This window comes from Paralichthys olivaceus, chromosome 10 (genome assembly GCF_024713975.1).
Source record: "Paralichthys olivaceus isolate ysfri-2021 chromosome 10, ASM2471397v2, whole genome shotgun sequence".
Taxonomy (NCBI): domain Eukaryota; kingdom Metazoa; phylum Chordata; class Actinopteri; order Pleuronectiformes; family Paralichthyidae; genus Paralichthys; species Paralichthys olivaceus.
The window spans coordinates 20,841,986-20,862,000 of NC_091102.1; the positions used below are offsets into that span (position 1 = coordinate 20,841,986).

The 20,015-nt window shown below is 39.9% G+C and overlaps 2 protein-coding genes across 4 annotated transcripts in view; one reads left to right on the forward strand and one right to left on the reverse strand.

The window, feature by feature from the left end:
- The window catches only part of glsb (glutaminase b), a 35,372-nt gene extending 28,225 nt beyond the window's left edge, over positions 1 to 7,147 (forward strand). For all 3 annotated transcript variants that reach the window (XM_069533339.1, XM_069533340.1, XM_069533341.1), the window contains 4 exons: positions 3,044 to 3,105; positions 3,404 to 3,480; positions 5,055 to 5,118; positions 6,323 to 7,147. In XM_069533339.1, coding sequence (XP_069389440.1) covers positions 3,044 to 3,105; positions 3,404 to 3,480; positions 5,055 to 5,118; positions 6,323 to 6,470 — 351 coding nt within the window. In that variant the 3' untranslated portion in view covers positions 6,471 to 7,147. The remainder of the gene's footprint in view (positions 1 to 3,043; positions 3,106 to 3,403; positions 3,481 to 5,054; positions 5,119 to 6,322) is intronic.
- Positions 7,148 to 7,290: 143 nt separating this feature from the next.
- LOC109637376 (signal transducer and activator of transcription 1-like) lies at positions 7,291 to 19,445 on the reverse strand. The gene is made up of 24 exons (XM_020099665.2): positions 19,242 to 19,445; positions 18,374 to 18,498; positions 17,889 to 18,033; positions 17,660 to 17,755; positions 17,180 to 17,257; positions 16,622 to 16,700; positions 16,453 to 16,541; positions 15,409 to 15,560; positions 15,089 to 15,241; positions 14,905 to 14,997; positions 13,854 to 13,913; positions 13,667 to 13,696; positions 13,492 to 13,582; positions 13,361 to 13,390; positions 12,861 to 12,944; positions 12,638 to 12,739; positions 11,401 to 11,536; positions 10,998 to 11,035; positions 10,813 to 10,889; positions 10,470 to 10,609; positions 9,793 to 9,969; positions 9,559 to 9,622; positions 9,390 to 9,447; positions 7,291 to 8,902 (listed from the first exon to the last, which is right to left on the reverse strand). Exons 2-24 carry the CDS (start codon positions 18,496 to 18,498, stop codon positions 8,771 to 8,773), a joined length of 2,229 nt encoding a protein of 742 aa, XP_019955224.2. The 5' UTR covers positions 19,242 to 19,445; the 3' UTR covers positions 7,291 to 8,770.
- Positions 19,446 to 20,015: the final 570 nt, after the last annotated feature.

Consider the following 20,015-nt stretch of genomic DNA (forward strand, 5'->3'; position numbering starts at 1 on the left):
GGGATATATCTTTGTCAACTTGATGTTAAAGTAGTGGAGCGATGTACTATTTTGAAAGTCTGGAACACATTTTTCTAAATATTCCAACACCACATAAACACACAAAGTGAAAACCCCAGAAATCCAACAGTCAAACCTCAGAGTTCACGTTGGATTATGTTTTTTGCAGCAGGAGGAGAAGGTTTAAACTGAATGCTGCTCATCAGCTCCGCACAGCTTCGTTGTTGTGTTTGATGAATGTCACCACAGAAGCAAACCTGATGATCATGTAGCAGTAACAAGTGCCACGTTGCTCTTTCACTGTAAAAAAAGAAAGACTCAAAACTCAGAACTTCAGAGCAACTTGCTCTGCTGCATGACGTTTTTGAATTTTGAGGCTTTTCAGAAAAAGTATGCCGACTTATTATCTTTTGTTCAGATTATTTGTCTTTCAGAATCATTTGATTTCAAGAATTCAAAACAATCAGAGTTATACCAAATTAGAGCATTTGTCTTACTGCCATCTAGTTACAAGTTACCTCTTCTAGTCGCTGGAACGTTTCAAGCCACATTTACCTATTCACACATATTTACACAGTGCTTTTTCTATCATACATCCTTAACTGGACTTTCAGGACAGGACTAGAGGAGCTGGGGATCAAACCACTGACCTTCTGGTTAGTGGACAACCCTCTGTTCCTCTGAGCCTCGTATAGATTATTATAATGTGTATCTACATAAAATAATATATTTATTATACTATATTATGTGCCCATACAAATGTTCGTGTATTTGAAAACCACTGCTGGTGGAGGCAGTTCTAAAATTTACCTGGCTGTATCTGCTGTGCACTCTTATCCACACTTATAAATATATAATTCACATATATATTATTAGAAATCATTCAAGTTTGAGATTTTACAGCGTTCCTCGTGTTTTACAACCTGAGCATCCACAGCCGTCAGCAACACAGAGCCCGTTCTACAGCGTCTTTACAGTTTCAACACGTCTCAGGTGGTTTTACAACATGTGTCTTAAAGATGTGCAGGACACATTCATGTAACACACAGTACTTCTTTAATGTTTAACATTTAGATTCAAATATATTTATGTTACTCCGAGTTGTCGTATATACTCGCATACTCTGTTTCCCCTGAACAGAGAAAGTATTTGCAGTCACAGATACAACAGAGCCACAGACAGTGGGAGGTTTCCCACTACATGTCACTGAGCCTGGTTAGTAAAGATAACTACTACTACTGTGGTGAAGAGTGAATAAAGGAGGAAGCTTTTAAACAGCGTGTGACTGCCCAGGAGTTTAAACTCGACACACCAGTCCCTAGTGTTGACAGACTTGAACTCACTGATCCACATCCACAAATACTGGCCCTTGAAGCTAATCTGAAGACTGAACAGAAGCGTGTGTGTGTTGTGTTGAATTGTTTTCCAGCTCTCGTTTTAGAGGCAGATTCTTATTTCCGCAGCAGTGAAGGTCTGTTGGGGATTCTCACTATAGAGAGAGGCCTTTATTTAGTGAAATAAAACTCTGTGGTAGCTTTGTTCTTCTGTCCTTCCTGTTTCTGTCATTTCTTTAAAGAGCAACTAAACAGCAGGCCGCTCTCTCAGGTGAACAGCTTCACTGGAGCCAGGTGAGAAGTTTCACCAGTGGAGGTCAGCACAGACCAGACCTTCAGAGAGAGGTCGTTCTTAAACAGCATCACTTGCAGGCTGTTTATTTTATTTCCCCATAAACACTGAGGCCTTTACATTTAGCTCTGCGCTCCAGAGTTGCAACTGGGGAATTTTTCATATTTCAAATGTAGTATTTGCCACATGGGCTGAAATATTGTCTGTGTGCGTTGTCATTTTTCAATCCAGTGACACTACTGAAAAACAAAGATGAATTTTAATGTTTTTACTGTTTTGGCCTTTTTCTCTTGAGTCTGGATCATTGCTCACATCCTCTAAAAGGATCAGTCAGTGAATGCACAGCAATAGAAGATCAGGGATTAATCAGTCATTAAGTTCCAACAATCCACCTCCATGACAGCAAATGGAATAAGTGTGGGTTGTGCACACAATTTAAACAAGTCAACTTAGACTTTGGGAAATTACATTGTACATATGTTACCATTTTCTGGTAATAACACTTATAATACAGTCTTTCAGATACTGTTTTCTGTCGGTGAGTATATCTGTCCTCTTTATTTTCACATTTCAAATGTTCCTTTGTTAGAGCTGAACTTTATTTGAATTAAATAGATTCATAAAAGTACAGTGAACATGCTTCCCCTCAGCATTCAACCATCAGTCCTTGGTTGAGGAAGTGCCTTCCAGGATCTATTGGCTAATCTTGGAGTCACATTATCCAGGAATGGAGTCCATGTATGATAAAATACATCAGTTTAACCTCTAAACGATTGTGTCAAATACTCCATGAGCAAGAGTTTGAATTTGACCTTGTGTCCTTCTGAGGTCGTCTGTGGTTTATCTTAGATGCATCTTAACGGAACGCTTGTATGTGCAGTTTATAGGTCAATATATTTAACAGTTTCCGCCTGTGAGTGTCCACGATTTGTGGGTTTGGCGTCATGGATCCTCATCCAACTCTTTGAAAACCAAACCAGAAGTCCTGATTAGTTACACGTGTCCATCAGTGCATGTCCAACGTCCAACTTTGTTACACTTCACAAACTCTTATTGCAAGAAATGATTGATTCCTTTTTGATGGTAAGTTTCACCTGAAGCAGGGACCTGTCGTCTTCATATTCAGTCCTGTCTATGTAGAATTCATTTGATTATTATGTAACTTTGTGTGAGTAAATGATGTCACACAGTTAAATATATATCAAATCTAACTTTCACATATGGGAAGAAATCAAACTGAAATGAGGGGCATTAGTTGCATTAGGAAGTGACTCATTTACTTTATAAAACAGTGACTGTTGTGTTGTTTGTTAGAGCTGCTGCTGCTGCTGCTGCTGCTGCTGCTGCTGTTGTTGCTAGACAGTGTGTGAGTCTGCTCCTTCAAATGTTCCACTTCTGTCTCCATCTCTGTCCGCAGGTCAAGTCTGTTATCAACCTGCTGTTTGCTGCCTACACTGGAGACGTGTCTGCGCTGAGGAGGTGAACAGCTCACACACTCATCTCTGCTTATTGACTTGTTCACGTTGGCCAGAGATGATTCCAGGGTTGCTTTCCCCTCTTTGCTAGACATGAGTTTTTCTCTAGGGACTTTAGGTGGTAGAAAGAGGAACCTTCAAAACAAGTTAGTTTTATTTGAAGGAAGAATCTGCAGTGTTTCGCCAGAACACTGAATCTGTGGTTTTTGTTAATATCTAAAAACTAAAGGTGTATTTTTGTGTAGGATGTCAATGGTTGTTGGAGTGTTACTTCAGTACATAATATTTGTGTGTGTGTGTAGGTTTGCACTGTCTGCTATGGACATGGAGCAGAGGGACTACGACTCGAGAACGGCCCTCCATGTGGCATCAGCTGAAGGTAACGTTGTCTTCACTGATCTTACTGTCGTCTCACACGATAATGTGCCTCACACACCAGTGTAAAGCAGTCCACCATGACAGGCCTTTGAGGCAATAGCACCAAAGTGGAATGTCCTACCTACGTGTGTGTGCGTGCGTGAGTGTGTGTGTCTGTCGTTTGCATTTGTCTGTAAATCTTGTCTGTGAAAAGTGCTATCCAAATAAACTTTACTTATATTGTTGGCATTTAAGGCTCAGACAGTGTGAGTTTGACACTAAAGGTGAGGAGCTACTCTACATAACCAAGAGTATGTCGACACCTTTTGTCACATACATTTGTCTAATTTACTTTTCGGGCTGCTTCTCAGATCAGGAGATGGGAGATCTTAACAAAGCAGTAACGCCCGTGCTCTCCCAGGTTTGTGGTTTGAGTTGTGCACCCCTGTGCACAAAGCCAGGAGCTGAAAAATTGTTATCCTAGTTTGGGGGAAGGTAAAACCTGACTGGCCTGCAGAAACCTCAACCCCATCACCCATAACTGAACCTGACTTACATGGCCTGAACGGACATCAGGACCATACTTGTGCTTTTGTGTCTGCATGGGGGCAAACCTCTGCAGCCAGGCTCAACATCTGATGTGTAGTGTGAAACCAAATGAATGGTTACTCTGTCACTGATATCTGACTGAAACCCTTTGATTGTTTCTGACATCAGAACTAAAAGACACAGAGAGGAAGCCTTTATTAGTTACACCCCAAAACTCCCAGCTCTAGATCTGCTAGTTTCAAAAGAAACCTTAATACACACCTTGTTACAATACCCTTCTCCTGATGTGAGTTTGATCTCATACTGCTACATCTGAAGTGTTTAAGCTAATGGCTGTTTCCAATTTTAGCTTAACCTGCTAATGTATTTTCAATTTTATTTCCTTATTTTGTTTAATCATAAATGCTATGCCGTGCTGTGTTGCATTGGATGCATGGATGCTATATGAATAAAGTTTCTCATTTTGTTAGTATTAATAGATTTTAAGAAAGAGGAATATAAAAGCTGCAGGAGTAAACAGGACTACTTTGTCAGAGATATGAATTTCTTACCCGTCTTTTGTGTGACAGTGATGAAGTGTGTGCATGTGTGTGTGGACAATATAACTCATGGAGAGAAGTGATGAGAACAAAAGGGTCAAAACTTTTTGCAGCTGATCAGTCAAGTCATGTCAAGGCCAAACAAAACATTTTGAAGATGTCTCTGATGTAAATAATATAATATAATAAAATATAATAAATATTAGAGAAACTGTTAAAAGCTTGTATCCATCAGAAACTTATTTCCCACCATCAACATCATATATATGACATCATAAAAGAGTATAATGCATTTTTCAGATATCTTCTCTTAGAACTATAGAAATGACCTCATCCAGAGGAATTAAATAGAGTTTCAGAACAGTCCAGACAGAAAGAGTTACGCAGAAAGTCTGGAGCATTTTATTGTCCAACTCATGACGCAGTGTAATATATATTATTATTGTTATTATTACATATTCAAATGTATGTTTGTATGATATATTTCCAATGTCTGCTCCACATTCAGGACACACAGAGGTGGTCCGCTTCCTGCTGGAGGCTTGTAAAGTGAACCCAGTGCCCATTGACAGGTGAGTCTGGACTCTCTCTCCTCAGTTTACTCCTTTTTCATATGATATTCATCTCATCCATCATTTGTGTTTCAGATGAATTCTCACATAAGGGCTTCCTCTCCATCTCTAACTTTGTTTTTAGTCATGAACTGCATTATAGTTTGCAGGGGAGGTGTTTTACTGTCCCACCTCCCTCCTTTTTATCCATGCAGGTGCTGCGCTCCGTTGCAAATACTTTTAGGATTATTTATTTCTGTTCGTTCCAACCGGACGTGTGTTTGTTCTTGCTGTTATAATTTCAAACTGAGACATATCATCTATTTATGATATCATCCTGAAGCTTGTTAGTTTTGATATCAGAGGACAGTTACAGATGCCTGATGATCGCTCATGTCTGTAATTGAACAGTTTGCAGTGGAGCAGCTTTAAAGTTTTGAGTTAGGCTCGACAATTTCCATCCATTAGTATCACCAGGTGTAAACTAGTGGAAAGGTCACTCTCTCATATTTTGTAGTTTCCTCTTTATTGTGATCATTGGCAAAAAGTACCAAAGTATTTATATTTGGTTTGGGGCGGCTCAGTTGTGCAGTTTTTACCACTATCACATCACATCAAGAAGGTTCCAGTTTGACTCCTGGTTTCTGTGTGGACTTTCATTAATGTGGGTTTTCTGCGAGTACTCTGGCTTCCTCTGACAGCCCCAAAACATGCAGTTTGGAGTTAGGTTGATTGGAGCCTTAAAATTGACTGTAGCTATGAATGTGAGGGTGCATAGTCTGTTGGCCCTACAGTACCCTGGTGACCCATTCAGCCTGTTCACCACCCCTCACCCAATGTCAGCTGGGATTGGCTCCAACTCCCCCAGCAACCTTCAAAAGATAAACGGTATAGATGATAGATTTTCTGAGGAGACAGGGAGTGTGTTTTTCTCAAACTCATAAATGTTCAGGAGCCTTTTCTCAGCAATAATAACAACACAACCTTATAAGCAGCAGGCCACATATTTTACACTAGTGATTCCCATCCAGGAAAAGAAAAATATAATGTCTTCTGCAATATACTGTATGTCTTGTATCTATTTTTATATAATTAATAGTGTTAAATACAATCCAGTTACAAATCAACTCAAATACTGTAATAAAAAGTTATGTTATGCTGTGTTTATCCAGGAATAAATTGGACTTTTCTTTTTTAAATGTATAATCCCATTTTCTTTGTACAGATGGGGCAACACTCCAATGGATGAGGCCGTGCACTTCGGCCACCATGATGTCGTGACCATCCTGCAGAGCAACTATGACAGATACAGCGCCCCTGCTGTGGCCGATGAAAAAGAGAGCGCAGAGAAGAGCCTGGACAGTTTGCTGTAGGGCGGCTGCACACGTCTGCAACACGTCAGGCTTCACAGTGCTTTGTACACCAGCGCTCAGACATTTCAAATGTGAGGTGAATCGTGGCTGTGTCTCGCTGCTTTGCTTTCTGGGACCTCTCTCACAATGTGACGTGTGTGTTGTTTGTGTGAGTGAGTGTCTGGTCAATACACTTTAGACAAATAATACAATATAAATATCTGTGTTTACAGCACAATGCTCACGTTATACGGTAAAACACATCTGTTAGTTTAGTTACAGTAAAGCTCTGTTTATACTCTCCTCTCCCTGGTTCTATAATGGTAATACTAGTTTTGTGAGACAGTGAGGTGTTTGGAAATGATGCTATAGATTGTATGAAGTGTCTCTGTTTGTGTAAACATGTACAAACTCAGGCATCATGCTAATGCTGCAGTTACGTGCCTGTTTGATCTCCTTATACCTGCATCTGTTCTCCATGTTGTTCTCCTGACTGCTGCGAGGACAGTCACAGCTTTTATGAAACTTCACTTCTGATTTGAAGTCATAGAGAGATTATATTCTGAATGTAGGACACACTTGCAATAGAAGCAGTGCGTATTTATTTCACACAAAAAAAACTTTGCGTGTAAAATTCAGTTTAGATGTAAGAGAGTGTTATTTGTTGCATTTGAGATAAAGGCATATTGGTTTCTCTATTTTTTCTACATTTTATCTGTGTATGTTCAGGTGTATATATATCTAAGATATGATTTACAAGATTCAAGTTATGCCGTAGCATTCCAAGTGGTTTTTCATGGTCTTATTGTACACATGTACCAACACACACACACACTGCATGTGTTTTCATCCGTTTGAACATTTTATTTGACAGCTTCAACTTTTGAAAAACAGAGAAAGCAGAAGTAAGCACAAAATGTGTACTATGGAGACCCTCAAGTGAAAAAACAACACTGAAGTACAAAAGCACAATTGAACACATAGTTAAATATAAAAATGAAAAACAAGTTATGAAAAAAGTATCAAACTCATTTTATGATGTCACGATTATGATCAAAGATGTAAATTGATGAATCCCTCTTAATTCAAATTTCTTTTAGACGGTCTTTTCCTCCTTTGTCATGTGTTGTAGTCCACGACGTTGGTATCATATGTAACAGAACATAAACACCTTCTTCCTACTTTCATTTCTGACATTACACACAGACCCTGGACAGGACAGGTCATATACAGCCATGCTCGCATACTATCCATAGACTGATGTGTAAAGATGGACAGCACGTCTTCACTTCCTCCCACTATCCAGACACGAAGCCAAAATATTCCAGAAAAATGCTGCCATCTTGTGCATTTAGAGCCAGAGTGGTTGAATATCCTACATTTTCAGAAATCCAACATTAGTGAGTCTGAGTCATCCTCTGGGGACCATGCAATCATTTTATTAGCTAGAATGTTCAAGGACTGACCTATGTTGCCATAGAGCCATGCAGCTAGCATCACTAAAACTGAAACAATCAAATGTGCTATGAGAGAAAATAGGCAAATTAAGAAGTTCCCTGTATCGTTAACAAACATTTTCAAGCTACAGTACATTCACGTAGGTTAAGTTTAGAAAGGTGTTTATTTTAAATTCTGTTGTCAGGGAAATCTGCGGATCAGGTAAATCGTATTTATTTGATCAGCTGTTAATGTGTCTAGATAAATACAGGGTTTCATCTGAACAGAAAACAGAAATGATTCAGCTCACAGTGATTCACCATGTGTGGTCAATTATACAATTTGAATCAGCAGGTTTTCACTGAACACATATTTCAGTAGATGTAATGTAATATGCAGACTTTTTAAATAAATGTTTCCCCTTTATTAAGTCACTGATTTCTAAAGAAATCTTTGTTGGTCTTTTCTAGCATGGAAATCACCTTAGGGATTTTCTTAAAAAAAATTTTTTTAAAAAGCAGTTGAGACATAAAATATAACTATAAGTATTGGTTCAATACTAAAGAGGATATTTTTGGGGGAAATGGGGTTTAATAAACGAAAGTAATAAACGTCAGCAGTACAGCATCATCATTTTTCATCATTATCATTTGCTCAACAGCTTCATAAACGTAAAAAAGCAGCAAGTGCAACATAATAAAATACATGAACCAGCATCCTCTCGTTGCTTTGCATCTTTGTGCGATATATACATTTACCAGAACCTTTAAAACCACCCAGTTGATTTAGTCATCCGTTTTTACTTACCTAGTAAAATGCTCACATGTCACACACTGGTCATTCCATGAGTTAGATTTTGACTTTGTTCTGACAACAGCCCCTTTTCAGAAGGGGAATAACGGATCAGATAAGTTGATCTCAGTTAACGCAACAGCTTGATGAGTCGTCACGGAATGGGTAACAGGTAAATCTTGGAGATATTCAAAGAGTTCATGGATCCGCTGTTGTTCCTCTGCCTACAGGAAAAAAATATATTTACATTAACTGCAGAGTAAAAGTCTGAAAAAATAAAATCCAATCGTTTCATATTAGTCAAATCTGTGATGACTGAAATGTGGAGATTGTCAAAGCTATACTTTTTATATTGACAGTGGATCTAAGGACAACAGTGTGTGTGATGATAGAGCTCAGTGTTGTGGGTCCTGCTTCATACCCATCTCTCTCAGTATTACCCACTCTGCCTGTCCACCGCCAAACAGCACACAGACACAGGCAGCTGGTAACGTAATGAAGAATTTAGCGGCTAAAGAGCATTTATTTTGGCGTGATTGAGACCAAAACAGCTCGAATAAGAGTGAAAACTGGACTTTAAACTCATCAGGTGGCCAGAAGCAGAGTCTGAATGTGTGTACATAGGAAACAACTCTGTAAGATGATAACATGTACATGAGTTGGCAGCTATAAAGCACAGCAGCAAAACTGGTAATAAAATTTCAAACTCACACTGGTGTCTGGGTCGATTTCCATGTGCCGAGGCGGAGATGAAGGTGGTGTAGGATAGCTGCAGAAAAAAAAACATTACAATTGTGCTACACAGCAGGACACAAAACAAATTGGTCAAATAATTGTGATGCGAAACATTTACCCATGTTTGTTTGGTTTAATAACTTACACTGAGAAGGGGACGAGTGTTCTGTCAATGTATCCGTTTATGTCCTTTTTAGGGGCCGACTTGTCTGCACAAACATGATTAGAGATCAGATCATGTTCAATAAAGAATTGTTTGCTTGGACTCATATGACAGAGTGACTTTATAACATTAGCATTCAAAATCCATTTGTCATTGCATTAGACAGAAATTCTTGTTCATCTATAGTTGCACTTGTTGACAAGTAAGAGACCATACCACTGCTGCAGAAGCGTCCAAAGGCAGCGTCTCGGTGGATGTCTGGGTAAAGATAGAGCAGAGGATTCCTGGACATGTTCCCCTGCACTCTCAGACTGTAGAGGTAGATAATGTCTGGCAGAGACATGGCTTTCAGATCCTTCTTGGTGTAGGGTTCTACTGCATGCACATGGGCCTCTACAGAGGAAGCAAATGGACGGAGAAAAGTAAGCAGACACGAGAGGACATTCATTCAACTCCGGACAGATGAGCGTAGGCAGCAGCAGTGACGTAAGGAGAAGGGGGAGTTGGTGTGTGAGTATTGAATTGTAGGTCACCCATTTTTACGAACGTGTGTCCAACTTCTGATTTCTGTTCATATGGTGCATCATGTTGCCATGTCCTGGTTTCACTCTCCCCATGTTTTGCCATTTTACATTAATTAAACCACAGCTGACCAAAATGTCTGATGTCAGAAATGACGGAGCTGAAATTGAGGCGTGCATCTCGGAAATCAGGGCAAAAACAGGCTCAAATTGTAGCGTGTATGTTCAGCTTTAAGCTCTCTAACAGCAGATGATGTGTGGGCTGATATGAAAGGGCCAAATTGACATAAAAATAGTTCTTGCAGCGCCTTGTTTTCCAAAAATACTGGCCGTAAAAAATCATCCCAAACACGTTCATGAGCAGAAACGTACCACCATTGCAGTGTTCAACCCAGCTGAACGTGATTGCTCCGTCTTTGTTGCTCTCGCTGAAGCGGAGCAGAAAGGTCCCGGTCTGTTTTTCCTGCAGCAGCACATGTGTTGTCTTCCTGCTCACGAACCCCATGATGTACCTGAAACCCACCGGCACAATATAACAACAGGTTTGTCAGCTGAGAAGCAAAGTGACCTGAGCCCCACATAACTATAGTGATAGTAATAAACATAATCAGTTGTCACAGGTGGACCAAAATCTCATTATTTATATGGTTATTATTTGTGGATGATATGATTATACACAATGAAGCTTTACAACAGGATTTAAGATGTGTGTTACCTCTCACGCCAAAGTTCCACCAAGTGTTTTTTGATCAAATCCAGGATTCCATCGATCCAAATCCAAGTATTTTCATTCTGACACACAGGAAAGCATCAAAGTAACATGTAAAGAGCATATTTACACACACAGGTTGTGCTAATTGACTAATCTACAATATGGTGAGGATCTTGTTCAACTCTCACCTTGAATCTGCTCCAAGGAATGAGACCTTCGGGATCATCTAAAGAGAAACTCAATGACATTAAAATGGCGCAAAAATAATATGAACTTTAAATTAAAGGACTTATCTTTACAGGCAATGAACACAAGAACCAAAAAATCAATAAACGAGGAAAAAGATGAGAGATTTGTTTTCTCTCAGTTTCTCTTCCGTCAAGTTAGAAACGTCATCAACACTTCCACCTGCTCACTGTGGATTTTCAAAACCTTTTCTTGCTTTATTGTCAAATTGACTCTCAGACATTTTACTAAGGGGCTGGCAGGAGCAATTCTGGAATGTGTCTGGAGCAACTTCCAACAGAGGCTGAACTCCCACTTGAAGGCTATACCTCAGTGGCCTGGTTCAGGAGGCAGCCAGAAACTCACCCACAATTTTGTCTCGCAGCATGGAGAGCTGGTTTTCATCGAGTTCTCGTTGGCCAACAGACAAGAACTGCCAGCTCAGAACCTGTGACAGCTGCTGCCAGGTGAGGGGAGGAGGGTTGGCAAACAGCATCAGGTTCTGAAGAACAAAATGAGAGATTTTATGCAGTTTTTGTGGCAAGTATTTGAAACTGTGGATGTGTCTTACAGGTCCAGTGTGTGAGATTTAGGTGAAAGGAATTATGATGACTATGGATGTCGGGATTAACCGGTTTTACGATAACAGCGGTTATGAATTGTAAAAAGTAGGATATCTAACTATGGTGTCCTGTCTCTCGTGAGTCATATAATTTGTGTGCGCGAGCCACTGAGACGTTAGTTGGGAAGAGGGAACTGACGTAACGGCCTTATTTCCACCAACGCTGGACAAACAACTCCATCAGAGGAGTTCACAGGGAGAGGGGTGTGTGTGTGTGTGTGTGTGTGTGTGTGTGTGTGTGTCAGGAGTGGCTGACCAACACCATCATTTCATATCGTGACGACACCCTCCACCCTCCCCTGGACACTAGGTGTCCCTGTTCTTCTTTTCCCTGAGCCGTAGGTGGAGGTGACGTCGGCTACAATCAGTGCACACAAGTCGCAGGTGTGCACTGCCCTTTAAAAGGCCCCGCCTCATTCATGTCTTTCTCTTGCGCTGCCTGAGGGACGAGGTTGTCTCCCTGACTCCCGACGGCAGCATCCCTTTGTTTGTGGACACACATTGTGTTATGGTTTCTATCTTGTTTTGTTTGAATAAATGTCTGTAAATATAAAAAGCTGGGTTGTGACCGAATCTATCGGCAAAATTTGTATATAAAATAATCCTAGCGATGTTTTCACTATGTGTGTCATCATCTGAATCGTCCAAATTGCTGTTTTCCTCACATCAGAATGAGCCCTTCATTTTGAAATACTTTATATTTATATCGGGTCCTCTTTAAGGACGCCACCATGTTTTTTTTACAGAAAGTCCAAACTGGTAAACTAACTAAATAACAAACACCATTTGAGTTTTTACGACAACCGAAGTCTACCACAGGTTCTATCTCATGTTTGGAAGGGGAGGGTGAGGTGACTGGTGTTCAGCTGCAACATGCAACTTCACCACTAGATGTCACTGAATTCCACACACTGCGCCTTTAGGCTTCAACTACACACCCTGATATTGTGTATTTGCTGTGTTGAGGTGTAATGGCTTTACCATAGGTTCGCTGCCGGACAACACATTGCACCACATGACCGAGGCCCAGGCAGCGGGAATCTGATTACCGCTGGAGACGACAACCACAGGCAGCGAGCTGGCCTGGGTCAACGAGAGGAGAACATTCAATTTACTGCCTGAACACCGTTTTCCAGTGCTTCACTCAAGTAGAAAATGAAACTGAAATGTCCTTGGTTGTTATTTAAATGTCTTGTCAACTCACCTCGAAGTTACACCTGAGTCCAGCATACTGCAACTCTGTCACAAACTTAATGATGTGGAGTTCTTCAGTCACTCCCACTCGACCCTGATAAAGGAAGAATAGCACATTGTTTAAGGAGGGTAAGAAATCTGGCAATGTAAATATTTGTAAGCAAAGAAGCTTCATAAAAATAAAGTCTAATACTACGTAACAAAATGATGCAGTATGTGTCTTTTTTTCCCTCAAAAGAACAAACTGAAATTGGTGCTTTAACATATCATCATCTACTAATCAAGTGAGGGAGTATCAAGTGTTTGTTTATACCTGCAAATTTCATTAAACAATTTATCTCTATTATTATCATTACCATTATTATTTATGTACGTCCTTCTGTCCTTCTGTAATCCATTTATTTTATTCATGTGTGGCACTTTGCATTTTAACCATTTGTTTTCTTTTTCTGTACTTTATGTTGAAAACTGATTTGTATTCAAGTTATTGATATAAATGTCTCTTCTTACCTCACGTTTTAATGGGCTTTCCTTGAGTGACTGGAAATGTAAAAAAAAAACAATATTTAATTGGTTCAAGTTGTTCATATATACAAAGTGTTTGTTCAATGAAAAACATTTTAAAAAGCAATATTTCATACCATGTGAGCAAATTCTGCCACCAAGCCTCCGCCAGGTGTGTCCACATCCAACACCTTACTGTCATCTCTGAGGAAATGAAACTGACGGAGCCTACAAAACATATGTGTACATAAGTCCATGTCTTAATAAGTGATTAGCTTACATTTGAAATAGTTTTCAGTAACGATTACCTACCCGTTCATGGTCAAGATTTCTTCAACATCCCTGAATTTTACGAGAAATATACGAAAACAAGAGGATTTGTCAGAAAACACTGTTATTCAAAGGGGAAATTTAATATAACAAGCTAAATTGTAAAAAGGGACACATGCGTTTGTAGAAAATAAAAGTAATGTACTATATCACTGGATCTTTGACTTACTTGTCAAATACAGCATTGACTTTGAGCCGGCCCTTGAATTCAGGGAGGTTTGCTAAGAACCTGAGAAAAAAATCAGTTCTTAAATAACAATTAATCTCTCAGTCAGTGATGTCCCCTCAGTAACCCCCAAACAATAATAAATATACTGCTGCTGAGTCATGACCTCACACAGCCCTAAGGCTTGTATTTGGTAGTTTATTGGTGAAGTAGTGATTGTGTGGATTAGGAATGTCAAGATATGAAATGTTGGTGCCACGATTATTGTCAGAGGAAATATTATGGTTCATGATATTCTACAATATATTATTGTTACTATGGAAGGAAAAAGACACACAACTAGGGATGTCACAATATGACATTTTGGTGCCACGGCTTCACAGTTTTCACGTTTATCGATATTATAGAAGAAAAAAATCAGAACAAGCAATATATAGCTAATAATAAAGCTTATTTATTATTATAATCAACTTTATCCAGTTAGTTTTTATAGTGTAACATTTATCTTATTGTGGAAGGTTGGTCACTAAATTTTTGTTTCCTGTTATAAGCTGTGTATGTGTGGGAGTTTTATTTTGAAGGGTCAGCAACGGAAGTTGTTCTGTTAACTAGTCAAGCCACATTCTTCATGTCCTCACTATACTCTTACCTCTCAGTACAGGTGAATAAACTCTCGGCTACATTTATAATGTTTAATAGGAAGAGAGAGGGTGTAACTAAGAAGCTAATTATGTTGCAGAAGTGATGTGTTACTAGTGCGATCAGGCTGATTACAGCTGCAAAGACCAAACTACTAATGACACAACAGTAACTAGAAAAGCACACAGCCATTACTATAACAAATTACAAGATCACAGATGGTGACTTTTTGACTCATAAGAGATAAAAAGTACTTAATCTTGACATTTTTCACAATAGTCGCTTAATTTAGAAAACATTACAGTAAAGCAGTTGCTGTGTAACTACATCTAATTTCTTATAAACTAGATGTGAAATCACTCAATAGTAGAGAATAGTTCATTCAAATATGTAACATATGCAGGTGCATCCCTACCGAACTGTCGCTGTGAACCGTACTCCAGTCTTGACTATTAGAGGTCGTTGTTGCAATTTCGTCATGACAGGCTGTTTCTCAACCACTAGAGCGCTGTAATACAAGACCACAACAAAACATGTGAAAAATGACCAAAGTGTGTGTGCTGTATATAATATAGATGAGTCCTGATGCCACGTCTCACTTTACAAGAAGGTTTTGGAGCAAGGATTGTGCAAACTTCCCAGGTTCCCTCAGGGGGATGGAGGCATCAGTGTAGTTGTACTTCTTGTTCTGTTCTTGTAGTTTCTGCAGCTGCTGGTTAACTTGTATTAGAATACCTGCCACAGTGGTGAACCTGCACATAGGAACACACACACAGAGAACACAGATCTGTCAACAAGTATTAAGTGTTATGGTCAGAACAGAAAGATGCTACACACAAACACACACAAAGTAGCCGAGTCAACGTGAAATCAAATGTGAAAGGTCGGTGTACTGCTGGGGGTCTCTTTACGTTCTCACCACTTCTGGAGGTGGTCCAGACTGGTGTCGACTGGACTTCCAATGCAGGACAGCTGCTGTCTGCGCTTCCACTCCGGCAGCTCGACATCAGTGAGAGCTGCTACTATCTGCTCTGCCCGTTTTAACATTTTCACTATTTCCAGAAGCACCCTCTACAAAAAAAACAGGAAAGATTGTGTATTTTTCTATATCTTATATAGAAGTGTTTTACAGTGTAAACCGCTTCTAGTGACCATGGGTACAGTGATCAACCGTTTATATGGTTGGGAAAGCTTTGGACAGAATCGTTCTAGTGGAAGCCCCTCCTACCAGACAAACCATATCAATTAACAAATCTTTATCAGATATGACATTGAAAAATATATATTTATAGCCTTCAGCATTTCACCCGACCTAGCCTGTCACAGAAATATCACACTATATTAGATGGGCATTTAAAATAGTATTTCTGTGATATCATTTAAAACACCCCTCTGGACTGGCTTTTATGTGGTACACTCCAGATTCCCCTCTCCATAAATGGAGTTGGAATCTCCCACTTCCTGTTTGTTAGTGGGACCAGGACCCTGCATGAAGGTGAGGGAGGGTGGATATAACATCACAAACACATGCACCCAAAACATTTAATAACAATAAATGTTTGTGAAATAAAACTGTGTGTCGTTGAGGTTATTTCTGACTATTGGTTGTGGACTCTGTGTATCAGTACAGTTTAGAAAGATTAAATGGTTTGTGAGTAATAGCTTAACAAGCTACCATGCTGCCTAATGATACAGGCATGCTAATGCTACTGATATGCTGCAAATAATGGTGTATATTAAGTGTTTGCCACCTTATATCTTACAGGGCATGGGGTAACCCCATGACAAGCTCCATTGAGAAAAATAAATAAAAGCCAAACAACAGAAATGACCTGCAATTGTAACACTCACTGCTGTGCACTGTGCCGTAATAAGTATTGAATGAATAAAAAATGGAGATTACTTCATACAGATATGTTTGTGCCACGTCAATGACAACAACTCAAAGAGTCATCTACAGTACCTCTTTTTTTTGTAGGATTAAATTGGCCTGGTTGAGACACTCCCCTTTTACAGCATTGTGGGACTGGGCCGATCCGACATACTGCTCCTCTGATAAAGACAAACGAGGTAAACATGAAGCATGAACTCATTCCTAAACATCTGCTGTTTCCTCACATCTGCTGCCATACCTTTGCTTTGCCAGGTTTTCTCTAAGTAGTCATAGTTTTCATAGAGGACCTCCAGTGACTTTATCTCCTTTTTTAGCATCTGCAGTAAAGTTCACAAATGTAGAGACAATAAAGCAAGATTCTCCAGGATGACTCTCTGATGAAATTTAAAGGTACAGTGTGTAGAATTTTGTGATATCTAGTGTTGAAATTGCATGTTGCAGCTGAACACCCCTCACCTCACCCTCTCCTTCTAAACATGAAAAAGAAACTGTGGTAGCTTCAGTTGTCATAAAAACTGAAAAGGTGTTTAGTTTGTCCAGTCTGGACTAATGTAAAAAACATGGCAACCTCTGTAGAGAGGACCCCCTCGATGTAAATATAAAGTATTTCAATATAAAGGACCTTTTCTGGGGTAAAGAAAACTACAATTCATACAATTTAGATGAAATGAACTAGTGAAAACATCATGAGGATTATTCTGCATAAAATTTCTGCCAATAGATCCTTTTCACCTAAATCTTACACACTGGACCTTTAAACAAATAAGTAATCACAAAAAAGACAGAGTGAGTTTACCAAAGTCTGTTGTTTCAGCTCATTTATTCCGTTGTCCAACTCTCTCCATTTGTGCTCCACAGCTGGACTGCTACAACCCTGAGAAAGAAAAAAAAGGTGTCTATTTTAGACAGAAGTGCATTTGTTTCTTGTTTTTGACTAAATATAAATGTAAACAGAAGGTGTTATTCATTACCTCCACCTAGGACGTTATGTTGTTTGTTGGTTTATTTATTTGTTATAAGCAAGATTACACAAAAACAACAGAGCATATTGCCATGAAACTCGATGGAACGATGTGGTATGTGTCAGGGAATTTGACATTGATAATGATAGCCATGAAATGTTCACATCCGGATCAGGGGGCAGGAATTTTCTTTCACTTTCTTAAACATTGTGAGATATTGCGGTTTTCAACATATTCAACATTCTCTTGATTGAATTTCGACTGTTGGGCCCTGGTGGAGGTACGCACTGTACTGAGACCCACTCTAGTTTTACCTGTTCTGGAGAGGTGGAAGCCAGGATTTTCTTTTCTTCTCGCAGACATTCAGAGAGGATACTGGCCAGGTTCAGTGGCTCATCTTGAAAGTGTGTCTAAGTAATAATGAATAAATCCAAAAGAAAAAGTTGTGTCAATTCTCTCAATAACACATACAGTACATTTGAGGATGCTCCTACAAAGAGACATCATCAAAAATGTAGCACTGATACAGGACGTCTTCCCTACCACCAAGTAGTTCTTCATCCCTGGAAAATCAGGGCCACACAAAATGTTGCTCTCCTGAACAAAGTAGTTCCACTGTTGTTCCAAATACTCCAGGAGTGCATGGAAACAAGCTCTTGCTTTATTTACATCCACAGCTGCTGCATCCCTAAAGCAAAGCAACAGAAATATCTACTTTAAATGAAGGCTTGCATGGTTTTTAACATGTGCTCAATGAGAAGATAGACACAATTCAACATAAACACTGAACAGGACAACAAAGTTATTGCATCTTAATATTTCACAGTCTGGTGAGCAAAGTCTATAACATAGGGGACATTTCTGAACAGTAAAACGAGGGGAGTTGCCAGAATTACTACTAATGGAATCTAGTTCAAACAGGAGGACGAGCTACACCTTCACCAAAGTGGATTTGTAACCTTGGTGCATAAGCGTAATAACATTTTTTTTTGTTGCATTCTTAGTACATTCTGCTGTGTCAGTCTTACCAGTCCTGGCTCTCTATGTAGAAGCAGAGGGAGTGACGAATGTGTCGGGGGAATTTTCCCTCGTACAGTTGAGTCAAGTGGCCCTGGAGTGACTGCAACGTGAGCAGCTTCTGCCACTGGGCCATCTGCAAGTACCCAACACAAACAGTGACCATGCAGCCCACTGACCGTCACTGAGGACAGCCAGAGGTTTCACAGGCGTTCGCTCAATCACATCACTTTTACACTAGTTTAACATTGCGACAGTGGTGAAAATATTACTCCGTAGTTCCATTTAAATAAACATAAAGATTTGTAAACAGTGCATGCATATTTACCAACCAAGGTATTTTTGATGAGAGGAGGATCTTCTGTATTATAATTATAATAATATCAAATTGTCCTCAAATTCATAAAGGCCATGAAACTGTATTTACATTTGGGTTGGACGTGTAGAACTGCCCATAAACTCCGTGCGTTCTCAAAGACATCTCACTAACAGCTTACTAACCATACATAGATGCAAACAAATCTGGAAAGCAAAAGAAAACAAGAAAAACAGAACCATTCAAATCCCACTATGGCGCAGTGCACCGATGAGTGCGAGACAGAGAGACAGAGAGAGACAGAGAGACAGAGAGAGACAGAGAGAGACAGTGCGTTTCATGCTGCGTCTCCTTTCACCAGCCACCAAATAGCAATAAGTTCGTAACGACTATTTAAACAGTAGCACGAATTTCTTCGCGAACATTTCCAAAGATTGCTGTTTGCTGCCTGAACGCCACACACACATAAACACACACATAAACACACGCATAAACTTGCTGCCCGATGAACTCCCCTCTCAAAGCAGAGCCTTCTCTTCCACACACTCAGGAAAACAGGTTACCTTGGGCTTGTCCCTGCAGATTATCCGTGGATAGCGATCGGAGGTGGATCGTCGAACCACTGCGCCCCACTGAGTTGCGTGTGAGCGGCACTGCGCGTCTTCCTGATAGAGGCCCTATTTATAACCTGAGCTCACCCACGCACCACGTGATTCACGGTAACTAAAGTCTCGCTGACTGGTATCAAGCTCACTGTTGTTCAAACTGTTCACTTCCGGCCTCGAACTGCGTGCGTGAGGCTGATGTACGTGAGGCTGATGTGCGTGAGGAGCTGGCTGAGCACCATGGAAACAGGTGGAAACAGACAAAGTGCTGCAGATCCTCACAGTTTTTAAGCATTTGTTCTTGAACAAAACACATTTCCCAAGGATAATAATCACTGACAGGAACTACAAGGAGAGGTCATATTACTCCTGTGTTAGCTTCTCTACATTGGCTCCCTGTAAAATTCAGAATAGAATTCAAGATCCTGCTCCTCACATGCAAAGCCCTTAACACTGAAGCCCCTTCATATGTCAAAGAGCTGATAACACTCTTGTGTAGTCTGTACGAGTAGAACAGGAGGTATCAGACACCGTCCCTGCATTTCAACTTGAACTTAAAGTGTCCCTGTTTGGTGAAGCCTATAGTTAGTTCTGGATCAGGTGAGTCCTGTGTTAGATTAGAGGCTGCTATAGATATAGACTGCTGGGGGAACTCCCAGCATGCACTGAGCACTTCTCCACTTCTCTCTGCCCTCACATTTATTAATCTGTTTTACTACATGTCACTGATTT